Source organism: Betta splendens, chromosome 13 (assembly GCF_900634795.4).
Source record: "Betta splendens chromosome 13, fBetSpl5.4, whole genome shotgun sequence".
In the NCBI taxonomy this organism is placed as follows: Eukaryota; Metazoa; Chordata; class Actinopteri; order Anabantiformes; family Osphronemidae; genus Betta; species Betta splendens.
In genome coordinates, this window is record NC_040893.2 from 19,649,634 (window position 1) to 19,663,417 (window position 13,784).

Here is a 13,784-nt window from a genome sequence, read left to right on the forward strand (position 1 = left end):
ATCTGCTTTTGACGTCGCTCTCTCTCTCGCTCTCTCTCTCGCTCTCTCTCTCTCTCTCGCTCTCTCTCTCTCTCTCGCTCTCTCTCGCTCTCTCTCTCTCTCGCTCTCTCTCTCTCTCGCTCTCTCTCTCTCTCGCGCTCTCTCGCACTCTCTCTCGCTCTCTGTGACGTCATGATACTGGGCCGCGTTTTGCTGAAACCATAGGAATGCGACACACTTGCGTGTACGGAGCGAAGCTGCGGGACCTCGGCTTCCTCTACGGCTTTTGTTGTGACTCTGTCCGTGTCCGCGGCCGCTTCTAGCGTCTGGCGGAGACTCGACCGAACCAAGACGCCGATTTCATCGCGGAAACAACTTTGCGTCCGCGGGAAGCCGGCGCTCGCTCGCTCGCTCGCTCGCTCGCTCGCGTTGCCGACATGCGATCAGGTGGATGGATGTAGCTGCTGCTAAAACAGCACCTGGGGCTGCGGTGAGTTTGACGCCTGAGCCTGAAGTTTAGTCTGAACTTGTGATCGGGCCAAGCGAAAGTTAATCTGGTGCCACATAAACACAAGTCTGTTGTTAAAATCCCACAGCGAGGATTAACTGCGAGTCAGCACAATAACTTCATTGTGTTCACTGTGTGGGGTGGAGGGGACGGGGGTCTGTGCCGGTGCCCCCGGTGCCCCCGGTGCCGGTGCCCCCGGTGCCGGTGCCCCCGGTGCCCCCCGGTGCCGGTGCCCCCGGTGCCCCCGGTGCCGGTGCCCCCGGTGCCGGTGCCGCCGGTGCCCCCGGTGCCGGTGCCCCCGGTGCCGCGGCTCATGGTGTGACTGTCGGCAGCCGCTGGCCTCCGCTCGTCCAGCTCATCTCTGTGCACAGGTGTTGGTGACACATGACGGTGAGGGGGAGCACAGAGTCAGTGTGAGTGTTTGATTCAGTCTAACTCACTAGGAAGTGCAATACACGCATTCTCATGGGCAGGAAGCTTGTTTTGCTCAGTTTATTATTTTAGTTTTTAACAAAAGCCTAGTTTTGACTTCCTGCTCTAGATGAACACAGTTATGTTTGAGCAGAGTGCCACTAATTTAAACCTAATTGAAATTTCTCTCATACTTATTTTTTTTATCTATTCGTGTCAAACCTGCAGCTCTGTTTATGGACGTCATTCGGTTCTGTTCACATTCGGCCCGAGATGCTCGTCTGTATTAGTTGGTGAAGTCATCAATTTTAAGTTCATTGTGTTTTTCCTTCCCAGACTTGTCCTACCAGATTTCATTCAGTCATTACCACGCCTCCAAAATGTAAACGTGATTCATGTAGAATTGTCCCCATTTGTGTACAGGCTGTTCACACACAGGTCAACCTCTGTCTCAGTGAATGTGAGATGTAAAAGGCACAACTGTGGACGCTCATGGTAAATTCATAACATTCTGATGTTCTCACTGATCACTTCCCATCAGAGTGGCTGTCAGTGAACCCGCTCCACTTCATGGGACAGTTTCAGTTCTTAACTACTGAACTAGTAGACAAACTGAGCAGTGGGCAGCTCCAAGGTCAGACCGAGTAGTTTGTTTGCACAGCACTTATAAATCTGGGAAACGGAGTGAGAGCTGTGTGTGTTTGCCTTGTGTGAGAGCAGGCTATTAATTATCACCCCTGATTCAGCAGCAGAGAGCTAATGTTAGAGCTCCACAACAACAGCGCTAACATGGACGCCACTGCCTGCAATTTGGTGTCTCCCTTTGTAAATCGCTTTGTCTTCGAGGTCATTGCTGGGCTTTGGTGGAGGTCACCTGTGAGTGTAGTGTGAGAGATTGCCACCTGAAAACTGCTGTTGTTGTCTTTGTGTTGGGTTCAGTTTGCCTCGGCCGTTGACTCGCTGGCAGCACACCAGCCCTCATTTAGTGGCTCTTGCCTCAGTTCCTGACGCGATTGGCTGTAAACGTTTTGTGTGTAACTCTTACTGTGGCTTTATATGCAAGCAAGAGGATTTCTGTGCATTAATTAAAGTTGCTCCCAAGATCTTAAAACATCTGTTTTGTATTAGATGAGACCGAGTCAACACTTAAAATGGCTTCCAACATGTGATAACTTAAATCAGAACTGTGAACTACACTGTAAGTGTCAAGTCAGTTTGTTACATATTGAGCCTTTAACTTTGGTAAATGCCTGGTTTTATATAGAAGACATGATGATGTAAATAGGTTTTACTTCATATTTTATTGTAGAAAAGCTGCAACAGTGATAACACGGGTTTCTGCCTCACTACAAATTGATGTAATAAGCTGTCATTCTCTGAAGCCGAGGATCCTTTTAACTTGGTTGAAGTGTGTTTACATGAGCGTTGTCTTAGAGGGATAATTATCACAGGTATGTCTGAATGGAACCTCTGCCAGAAAACCATTAGAGCCAAATGATATTTGTAAAGCATGCGCTCATTGTTGGGTGGATGGTGCTGTACTGCACTTACATTGAGTGGTGTGTTAATTCAATAAGGTGTTGGAGAAATAATGTTCCATGAGGTCTTATGAAGAACACCTTAAAATCAAGACTTCTGTTGTGGTATAAGGTCAACATCAACTTTTCCTCTTCAAATATTCTTCATGCTGATCTATGAGTAGGACAGGAAAACGTATTATGTTGGAAGATAACACAATAAAACAAGTTTTGTATTAACAGCCGTTTATCTAAAATGACCCAGTATTAGATTATTGGTTCTGGCTTTTCGTCATGTTGACAGTTTTTTCTGTTATATTACCTTTGTTTACAGACTGCAGATACATTTCTTGCTCGTTATGTTGATGACAATTTACAATCTGTGTTGTTTAAACATTTTTCCATGTCTTTAAACTCACGCTTCAGATCTGGTTCTGAACCATTTCACAGTCGGCTGTATCACTGCAAATCCGAAGTATGTTGTGACTGATGGTGTCCTTCCAAGTGCAGACCACCCATGTACAATAGTTGAATCAGGCCAGAGGACAGCAGCTTCATCCAGAGCTCATCAGCTCGACTGTGGCCCTCGGACTCGACAGGCTTTCTCACTGTTCAGCCAGGCACAAACGAGTGGAAATGGAGCAAAGCAAGGAGACAGAGAGGGAGAAAGATGGGAGGCGGGCGGGAGGAACGGGGGAGAATAAAAGGGGAGTGGAGATGGACAGATCGAAGGCTGGAGGTGAAGTGAATGTTGTTTAGGGAGGGAGCTGCTTGTTTAGTGGATGGTTCAGAACTGTGAGCTGTTTGGGTGGGCAGGGGTCAGGGGTCAGACCCATCAGATCGACCCATCGCTAACATCTGTATGAATTCCCACTGTAACCTGGGATCAGTGAACAGGCTTTGTCCTGACAGATTTAACGGTACCATTTAGGATTAACAGATATGTCAGCTTTTTGTTTTTCTGTGCTTTTTTTATCTTTCTATACTTTCATCTACCTCTGAGTAAGGTGGTAATAAGGAGCAGACACCTGCTGCCCTCATTTTACGAGACGTGGACTGAGGGTGAGTGTCTGAGCCCCGGGGCCCAGGTTAAACACCTGTCGCTAGCTGTGCTCATTTAAATGCCTGGAGCTCACCTGTTCCCCAGCACCTGCCGTCTCAGGAAAAGTCAGAGCAGCTCAGTCACGGTTGTCACCGTGCTGATATCTGTCACATCTCCTCTCTAACCTGGCATGAACATAATTGTACTAATGCTACGGTCAATTATTTACTTCCTGCCTTGCTCTGGTTTACTTTTACTTTGAGACCAGGTGTTTGAGGTAAGAGCTCCACTTTCTGCTTGTCCTCTAACACAGGCTTCCAGAAAATATTAGCAAACACAAAAATCTGAAAGCCACAATCCTGCGATCTGTCTGCGAATGAAGACGCTGTTATTCCCGTTCTCCACATACCCACTAGTTGTAATTTACAGTTGTTGGAGCTCCTTATGCTTTTAATACCAAGCCATTAACTGTGGGACCTCGTCCATCCAGCTGTAATGCATCTACCAGTCGGAGGCATGCCCTCGCTGCTTTATCTCCTAGTTCTTCAGTTAACTCCAGTGCTCCCTGATTCACGGCTGGAGGCAGCAGACGCCGTCTTTGCAGCAGTGTTCACTGATTGATTGCATTGCAGTCTCAGTGGAACACTAATGATAGTTCTACAGTGATTTATATCACTTTTTTCCCAGTTGTCACCAGATTCATTACGGCTGGAAATAGGAATTTATCACGAGTGTTGTAACCTCGCAGTATGAGACTGTTGGCTAATGTCGATGCAATCCAACAGCTGGACGGTCACAGATAAACCATTTGTCACTTTTCTTATCGTTACTGGCTTTAAATCGATAGGTGACCATGAATATGAAGGCAGCATAATAAAAAGTAATTGGTACGTGGAGCTACTAATTAAGTTCTAAGGGAAACACACCCTGCTGAGGACATCGTTCTTCATCTGAACGTTGGAGTCTGTGCCACATAAACCCAGAGTGTTGTCGGTGGATAGGTTGAGAAGTGTTCATCTCTCGCTGGCTTTGCTGCCTGTAGTAACACATGTGCATGTGATCTGAACATTCTCTGCTCGCTGCCGTTCCTGGACCTCGCTGCCGTTCCAGGGCGTGTGCTGCTTCAAGCTCCCCCGCTGAGAAAGGCTTTATTAACAGAGTGTGACTCACGCCCTCCAACATAGGACCCACCCAGATCGCCCCAACGCTGCATGCATCGTTTTTCATTGCTTTTTCTAACTTCCTGTGTTTTTTTTATTGATTTTTTACTTGGCCGCTCACTGTGTTTGTGGAATCATAAGACTGTATCAGAACTTGAGGCCTGACTCCTGGGAGTGTCTCTCTTAAATCCCAGTGACACAGCTGCAGCGGACAGTTCAGACCAGCAGTCTAACATTCAGCAGTCATAGAGCAGTCATAGTATTGGGGCATGTTAATGTGCATGTGTTCTGTGTTGTGTCCCTGTTGTTGATATTCAGTGTGGAGGACCAAGCACACGATCTTCTTCTGTGTGGGACCCACAGCACCACGCCCCGCAGTCCAAGTCCTGGTCCTCAAAGGAAAATGTCACCCAGCAGTCTGTTTAGAAACCAGCACTGGGAAAAAGATCTGTCTGATAAATTCATGTCAGAAGTATTTTAAGTCACTGTAGGGTGGGCGTCTGTTCTCTGTGGCAGGGAGGGAGCTGTCACAGTCAGATCACAGGATCTGTTGTCCTGAACCGAGCTCAGAGACTCTGGAGCTGTGAATGATGACAAGCCAATGCCACTGGTGGAGGGTTCTTTGTTTACCACACACTTCAAACATTTTATCGTTGTGGGTGTGAGTTTGTAAATCAGGACGGACTGATGCAGAGCCAGATCCGATGGAAACGCAGCGTAATACTCTCTCCTCTGTCTTTACCCACCACAGGTCTGATGCTAGGCTGCAGTTGCTTCATCCGCCGTCATGTTCACCAAAAAGAAGAAGTCTCGTATCCAGATCTCTGCCCCGTCTAACTTCGAGCATCGTGTCCATACGGACTTTGATGAGCAGGAGCAGAAGTTTGTTGGGTTGCCACAGCAATGGCAGTCGCTCATCGAAGACACGGCCAAAAGGCCGAAACCCTTCATCGACGCTACTATCATCACTACTGTAGAACCACGCAAGGTGGGACGAGTCCATACATAGCGACAGACAAGGAGTCATTGAGGTCCAGCTATTTGACCAATGTTAGATTTACTGACGTCTAATCAGTCAACAGATCTGCATCCTGACCCCAGAACGATCATTTGTTGCTAGACTAAAGCTACATAGTCATTTAATAATAATGTCAAGATATTGCGTATGTATTTTTTAATCCTGTCAAATAATGTCAACGCCTTCTTCACTACAACCTCCAGACTATTGTGCGTGGCACCAAGATGGGAGCGGACGGCTCTCTGACGTGGCTGCTGGATGAGTTTGATACCATGTCGGTGACGCGTTCCAACTCCCTGCGGCGAGGAAGCCCTCCCGTTCAGCCTCGCCGGGACTCGAGCTCCTCAGGAGGAGGAGGAAGAGGCCAGGAGAACGGAGACCCCCACCACAGACACTACTCGCAGTCCGACAGACAGGATCGGTAAGAGTCAGGTGGAGCGTGGGTTTATGACGGACGTAACGTTGCTTGTACATGTTTTTGTGTTAAGCACAATAACGATGAACATCTCTCTGCTTCTCAGAGATCGATCCAGACCAGAACACCAAACTGGAGTTGAGCGCACAGTGCATCCTCCTCAGAGAGAGGACGGCGTCCAGGGTCGGCCTCAGCAGCAGCCCAGGGGCCAAGAACCCAGCAGGGCCCACAGAGAGCGGCCGGGCTCTGGCCCTCCCCCTCCCCCTCCCCCCCACAGAGATAGAGAACCTCGGGACAGGGACCAGGTGAGAACATGGAAACCAGACCCTCAGCTTTAGCATTTTAACTTTTCATTATTTGCCTGACCACGATTTAGCCTTAATTAAATCGCACTCTCTCTCGCCTTCTGTGAGTCATGATACGGGCCGCGTTTTGCTGAAACCATAGGAATGCGACACACTTGCGTGTACGGAGCGAAGCTGCGGGACCTCGGCTTCCTCTACGGCTTTTGTTGTGGACTCTGTCCGGTCCGCGGCCGTTCGCGTCTGGCGGAGACTCGACCGAACCAAGACGCCGATTTCATCGCGCGAAACAACTTTGCGTCGCGGGAAGCCGGCGCTCGCTCGCTCGCTCGCTCGCTCGCTCGCGTTGCCGACATGCGATCAGGTGGATGGATGTAGCTGCTGCTAAAACAGCACCTGGGGCTGCGGTGAGTTTGACGCCTGAGCCTGAGTTTAGTCTGAACTTGTGATCGGGCCAAGCGAAAGTTAATCGGTGCCACATAACACAAGTCTGTTGTTAAAATCCCACAGCGAGGATTAACTGCGAGTCAGCACAATAACTTCATTGTGTTCACTGTGTGGGTGGAGGGGACGGGGGTCTGTGCCGGTGCCCCCGGTGCCCCCGGGCCGGTGCCCCCGGTGCCGGTGCCCCCGGTGCCCCCCGGTGCCGTGCCCCGTGCCCCCCGTTGGCCGGTGCCCCCGGTGCCGGTGCCGCCGGCCCCCGGTGCCGGTGCCCCCGGTGCGCGGCGGTCATGGTGTGACTGTCGGCAGCCGCTGGCCTCCGCTCGTCCAGCTCATCTCTGTGCACAGGTTGGTTGACACATGACGGTGAGGGGGAGCACAGAGTCAGTGTGAGTGTTTGATTCAGTCTAACTCACTAGGAAGTGCAATACACGCATTCTCATGGGCAGGAAGCTTGTTTTGCTCAGTTTTATTATTTTAGTTTTTAACAAAAAGCCTAGTTTTGACTTCCTGCTCTAGATGAACACAGTTATGTTTGAGCAGAGTGCCACTAATTAAACCTAATTGAAATTTCTCTCATACTTATTTTTTTTATCTATTCGTGTCAAACCTGCAGCTCTGTTTATGGACGTCAGTCGGTTCTGTTCACATTCGGCCCGAGATGCTCGTCTGTATTAGTTGGTGAAGTCATCAATTTTAAGTTCATTGTGTTTTTCCTTCCCAGACTTGTCCTACCAGATTTCATTCAGTCATACCACGCCTCCAAAATGAAACGTGATTCATGTAGAATTGTCCCCATTTGTGTACAGGCTGTTCACACCAAGGTCAACCTCTGTCTCCAGTGAATGTGAGATGTAAAAGGCACAACTGTGGACGCTCATGGTAAATTCATAACATTCTGATGTTCTCACTGATCACTTCCCATCAGAGTGGCTGTCAGTGAACCCGCTCCACTTCATGGGACAGTTTCAGTTCTTAACTACTGAACTAGTAGACAAAACTGAGCAGTGGGCAGCTCCAAGGTCAGACCGAGTAGTTTGTTTGCACAGCACTTATAAATCTGGGAAACGGAGTGAGAGCTGTGTGTGTTTGCCTTGTGTGAGAGCAGGCTATTAATTATCACCCCTGATCAGCAGCAGAGAGCTAATGTTAGAGCTCACAACAACACAGCGCTAACATGGACGCCACTGCCTGCAATTTGGTGTCTCCCTTTGTAAATCGCTTTGTCTTCGAGGTCATTGCTGGGCTTGGTGGAGGTCACCTGTGAGTGTAGTGTGAGAGATTGCCACCTGAAAACTGCTGTTGTTGTCTTTGTGTTGGGTTCAGTTTGCCTCGGCCGTTGACTCGCTGGCAGCACACAGCCCTCATTTAGTGGCTCTTGCCTCAGTTCCTGACGCGATTGGCTGTAAACGTTTTGTGTGTAACTCTTACTTGTGCTTTATATGCAAGCAAGAGGATTTCTTGTGCATTAATTAAAGTGCTCCCAAGATCTTAAAACATCTGTTTTGTATTAGATGAGACCGAGTCAACACTTAAAGGCTTCCAACATGTGATAACTTAAATCAGAACTGGAACTACACTGTAAGTGTCAAGTCAGTTTGTTACATATTGAGCCTTTAACTTTGGTAAATGCCTGGTTTTATATAGAAGACATGATGATGTAAATAGGTTTTACTTCATATTTTATTGTAGAAAAGCTGCAACAGTGATAACACGGGTTTCTGCCTCACTACAAATTGATGTAATAAGCTGTCATTCTCTGAAGCCGAGGATCCTTTTAACTTGGTTGAAGTGTGTTTACATGAGCGTTGTCTTAGAGGGATAATTATCACAGGTATGTCTGAATGGAACCTCTGCCAGAAAACCATTAGAGCCAAATGATATTTGTAAGCATGCGCTCATTGTTGGGTGGATGGTGCTGTACTGCACTTACATTGAGTGGTGTGTTAATTCAATAAGGTGTTGGAGAATAATGTTCCTGAGGTCTTATGAAGAACACCTTAAAATCAAGACTTCTGTTGTGGTATAAGGTCAACATCAACTTTTCCTCTTCAAATATTCTTCATGCTGATCATGAGTAGGACAGGAAAACGTATTATGTTGGAAGATAACACAATAAAACAAGTTTTGTATTAACAGCCGTTTATCTAAAATGACCCAGTATTAGATTATTGGTTCTGGCTTTTCGTCATGTTGACAGTTTTTTCGTTTATATTACCTTTGTTTACAGACTGCAGATACATTTCTTGCTCGTTATGTTGATGACAATTTACAATCTGTGTTGTTTAAACATTTTTCCATGTCTTTAAACTCACGCTTCAGATGGTTCTGAACCATTTCACAGTCGGCTGTATCACTGCAAATCCGAAGTATGTTGTGACTGATGGTGTCCTTCCAAGTGCAGACCACCCATGTACAATAGTTGAATCAGGCCAGAGGACAGCAGCTTCATCCAGAGCTCATCAGCTCGACTGTGGCCCTCGGATCCGACAGGCTTCTCACTGTTCAGCCAGGCACAAACGAGTGGAAATGAGAAAGCAAGGAGACAGAGAGGGAGAAAGATGGGAGGCGGGCGGGAGGAACGGGGAGAATAAAAGGGGTGGAGATGGACAGATCGAAGGCTGGAGGTGAAGTGAATGTTGTTTAGGAGGGAGCTGCTTGTTTAGTGGATGGTTCAGAACTGTGAGCTGTTTGGGTGGGCAGGGGTCAGGGGTCAGACCCATCAGATCGACCCATCGCTAACATCTGTATGAATTCCCACTGTAACCTGGGATCAGTGAACAGGCTTTGTCCTGACAGATTTAACGGTACCATTTAGGATTAACAGATATGTCAGCTTTTTGTTTTTCTGTGCTTTTTTTATCTTTCTATACTTTCATCTACCTCTGAGTAAGGGGTAATAAGGAGCAGACACCTGCTGCCCTCATTTTACGAGACGTGGAGGAGGGTGAGTGTCTGAGCCCCGGGGCCCAGGTTAAACACCTGTCGCTAGCTGTGCTCATTAAATGCCTGGAGTCTCACCTGTTCCCCAGCACCTGCCGTCTCAGGAAAAGTCAGAGCAGCGCAGTCACGTTGTCACCGTGCTGATATCTGTCACATCTCCTCTTAACCTGGCATGAACATAATTGTACTAATGCTACGGTCAATTATTTTACTTCCTGCCTTGCTCTGGTTACTTTTACTTTGAGACCAGGTGTTTGAGGTAAGAGCTCCACTTTCTGCTTGTCCTCTAACACAGCTTCCAGAAAATATTAGCAAACACAAAAATCTGAAAGCCACAATCCTGCGATCTGTCTGCGAATGAAGACGCTGTTATTCCCGTTCTCCACATACCCACTAGTTGTAATTTACAGTTGTTGGAGCTCCTTATGCTTTTAATACCAAGCCATTAACTGTGGGACGCGTCCTCTCTCTCTGCCTCTCTCTCTCTCTCTCTCTCTCTCTGCCTCTCTCTCTCTCTCTCTCTCTCTCTCTCTCTCTCTCTCTCTCTCTGCCTCTCTCTCTGCATCTCTCTCTCTCTCTCTCTGCACACTGTTGTCACTTTTCGGATGTCGGGACTCCGTCTTTGCCTTCTGCTTTCGCGTCCTGACTGAGCAGGTCGCTCGCTGTGTGTGGAGCTCAGTCGTCGCTGACTCTTGTCTTGTCTTCAGGACGTCTGGTTGGATGTCGGCGTGCGTCTCTCTCCCGTGGGCATGTGGACGCCTCCGTCTGGGCTGTGGACTCCTCCTTGTGGCCTCCTTACCGCTCCTGGCTGCAGGTACGACCTTCGACCCCACGCTAGTTTGACTGAAGGCGCTGCGTTTCGCTGATTCCTTCCAAATGGTCTGTTTGTGACGTTTCACAGGTGTGATTTACCGCAGCAGCAATGTTTACTGAAGGACTGCATTAATTTCACTACTTCTGTCTGAGTGATTGCGAAACGCTGGCTGATCTGTAGACTCGCTGCAGGATGTCGTGGTGGTTTCTGTTGAGTTTGCTGTTTTGGGGATTTAAAACCATCATCTTCCTCTTATTTTATCAGACTCCTGCACTTTTATAACAAATGTTTGAATCTAAATAGTAATTATTCATCGGTTTCTTGCTTTGACTTTTAAAAATCACATTGCTGAAGCAGCTCCTGGTGCTTCAACAGGGAGTGTTCACAGTCCCAGCATCTGCTGCTCTCACTCACAATCTCCTCCATCAGAAGCAGAAAGCACACACACACACACACACACACACACACACACACACACACACCTTGGTTCCTCGTTCTCCAGCTAAAATGACTGGCTACAAAGTGACTGTGGCCAAGCAAACGGAGCTAAATGTGTCGGGCAGTGACAGCTGGTGGAACGAAGGAGAGAGTAAATGTCTCATGTTCTTCCCAAAGCCAAAGAAAACAAAGGACCAGGGGGGTTATGGGAAATGTAGTTTGAATCCTGAGAACTGTGAGGTCAGAGCCGCTCATGTTGGTGTCACCTGTGTTTCTGCAGGCAGAGTGAGCAACTGCTCGCACCCTCTGGTGCCAGAACATGGAGGGTTCCGCTGCGACCCGTCTCCGTGCCGCGGGTTCCCCCAGAAGAGCTCCATCCATCTGTTCTGCGAGCCCGGATACCACATCAAGGTCCGAGTGTCCAGGTGTCAACACGGCAGGTGGCAGCCCCCGATCCCCGCCTGCGTCCCGGCCAAAGGTGAGTCCGAAGTTCAGGGTCACGGTTCTAATGTGGAACCGTGATACAGACACGGTTCACTGAGGGAACACGTCCTGAGTTCCGTTACTGCAGAGCAACGCTGAAATCTGCTTCCTCACCATAAGCAGATGTTGGACTTAAACTAGTGCGTTGAGCCTGGGTCACGGTGAGGTTCTCCCACCTCTGGGTTCTGGGTCGGTATCAGTGATTAAGTCTGAGGCCGGATCTGAGCAGCAGCCGCCGCTCCGTCTGTCCTTTGACCTACTTAACAGACACGATCACACTGTGCAGAGGAAGAAGAACCAACCTTCCCCCGACCAGTTCCTTCCTCTGTCATCACTCGCTGTGCAACAGGAAGACGGAGCAGAAGGAGGAAGTGGGCAAAGTCGCCGTCATAACCATTAGAACCAATTGGTGCTGACGCAGACGGAGCCTCACGGAAAGAGACAAATACACCCAAACAGGCAGAAACCCTGCTTCCCCACAGTCAGTCAGGGTCCATGAAGATCAAAGCTTCTGATCAGTTCAGTGACTGACTCTCCAGCAGATGTTGTACAGATGTTTAACACCTCTTCCTCCTCAGACGGGCCCAAGGTCCAGAAGGAGCCGGACGAGCGGCCCGGTGACTCCATGCCCAGCATGGCCACCACGGCGGTGGGCGTCTCCATCTTCCTGCTCACCACCACCGCCTGCCTGGTGGTCAAGTCCCGCCTCTACCCCTGTCAATCACACGGGTAAGAACGCGATCCCGCTCCTGACCTGTGCAGGCTCCTACTGGTCCTACTGGTCCCACTGGTCTGACGGTGCGTGGTCCTCTCTGTCCCAGCAGCCGGCGCTCCTCGGACCAGCTGGACCTGATGGTGGACGGGCTCCCGGTCCCGCTGCCGTCCTACGAGGAGGCCGTGTACGGCAGCTGGGGCCAGCGGCTCCCCGCCTGCTCGGCGCCGGGTCCCACCCAGCTGCTGCTGTCCCAGGAGGCTCCGGGCCGCCCGCCGGCGCCCCACGGGCACCAGGCCGACGGCAGCCACCGGCCGCTGCTCGGCCAGAGCCCCGACTCCGCGCCGCCGCCGCCGTACGAGGAGGTCCCGGCGCCGCATCGCAGAGAGCGGACGGGCGACGGGGACGCGCTCTCACAGGACAAGGACACCTGACTGACGGGGGGGCGGGTCGGGTGGGGTCGACCCGGCCGACCCAGCTGCCCCTGCTGTGATTGACAGCAGACCCTGCGCCGCCTGCACTTTCCCTGACTGGCTGCCGCTCGCCGGGCTCACGCGTCGCTCGCGCCCTGAACTGAAACGGGTCGGGTTCCGTTGGAGCGTCTGTGACAGCGGAACCGGAGCGTCTGCTCTTTCACTTGTACATGAGAATGTAAATAAGAAGCACAGAACGACGTCGGTGACGGGCCGGTCGAGGCTCCCTCCACAGTCAGCCCGTGTTTCCATGGCAACCGGCTCCACAGCCTTTCCATCAGTTGTTTGTGCAGCTTTTGTGCACGTGTTGTTGCACTAACACCCAGTGAAGCTTTCAAACGGCAGCTTGCCGTTGACTTAAATCACACTTGATTTTGTGTAACAGCTAAATGTTCGGAAACTAAACCGGCTTTAAAGTGTTGATGTGGAGTGAACCAATGTTTTGATGGATTTGAATCAAAACCCCTTTTTCTTCGGGTTTTAGCTTCTGGCTGAAATGGTTTTGCAGGTATTTCACACCCGTGGAGACACAGAAGTGCTTTTACTGAACTGGCTGCTGCTTTGACTGCACAGCGACCGACGCCTTCAGACCATGAATGTATTTAATGTTAAACTTTGTGACAAATCTTTAGTAATATATGGAATGTAATATTTACAGAATGACTATTTGTATATCGTATTATTGCACAGAATTCGAGGAATAAATGTTCTTTATCTGATGCTCTGTGGGAGTTAATTGTCGTCACCTGAGTGAACCTGCTCTCGTCAAACCACACGTTTTCCAAATTTGCTCTGTCCGTTATTTGTGCCACTAAAAAGGAAACGGTTCTAGACCAAAGTGTTGCTGTGGGTGAGAGAGGAAAGCTGATAAGACGTCACACGTTGCCGCTGTCGCTTCCTGTAGTTGAGTTTGACTGGAGGAGTCGGATCCAGTCAGCCTGAACCTCAGTCACAGCTGAATCAGTCCTGGTGCTGGTGCTCCGCTTTCACTGTACGAGGCCAACGTCCAGTTTGACCGAGAGCAGAAGTTGTGATCAGAGTGAGGACGGGGCCAGAAGGTTGGGCCGTGAAGCCAGGACGCCTGGAAACTCTGACGGCGCCTGATGAAACGGCAGCTTCCTGTGTGGG

General features: G+C 49.6%; 2 protein-coding genes across 3 annotated transcripts; both read left to right on the forward strand.

Moving 5' to 3' along the window:
* Positions 1–3,422: 3,422 nt before the first annotated feature.
* LOC114868321 (serine/threonine-protein kinase PAK 4-like) lies at positions 3,423–7,638 on the forward strand. Its single transcript, XM_055514167.1, has 5 exons — positions 3,423–5,272; positions 5,369–5,605; positions 5,839–6,056; positions 6,157–6,355; positions 7,603–7,638. The coding sequence occupies exons 2-5, from the start codon at positions 5,405–5,407 to the stop codon at positions 7,636–7,638; spliced, it is 654 nt and encodes a 217-aa protein (XP_055370142.1). The 5' UTR covers positions 3,423–5,272; positions 5,369–5,404.
* Positions 7,639–10,321: 2,683 nt separating this feature from the next.
* On the forward strand, positions 10,322–13,375 carry zgc:152863 (uncharacterized protein LOC562658 homolog). 2 transcript variants are annotated; one of them, XM_029170158.3, is made up of 4 exons: positions 10,322–10,550; positions 11,269–11,466; positions 12,050–12,200; positions 12,293–13,375. In XM_029170158.3, exons 1-4 carry the CDS (start codon positions 10,457–10,459, stop codon positions 12,615–12,617), a joined length of 768 nt encoding a protein of 255 aa, XP_029025991.1. In that variant the 5' UTR covers positions 10,322–10,456; the 3' UTR covers positions 12,618–13,375. The 2 variants fall into 2 exon arrangements, with proteins under 2 accessions (XP_029025991.1, XP_040929235.1); XM_041073301.2 differs by having other exon boundaries at positions 10,323–10,550; positions 12,296–13,375.
* Positions 13,376–13,784: the final 409 nt, after the last annotated feature.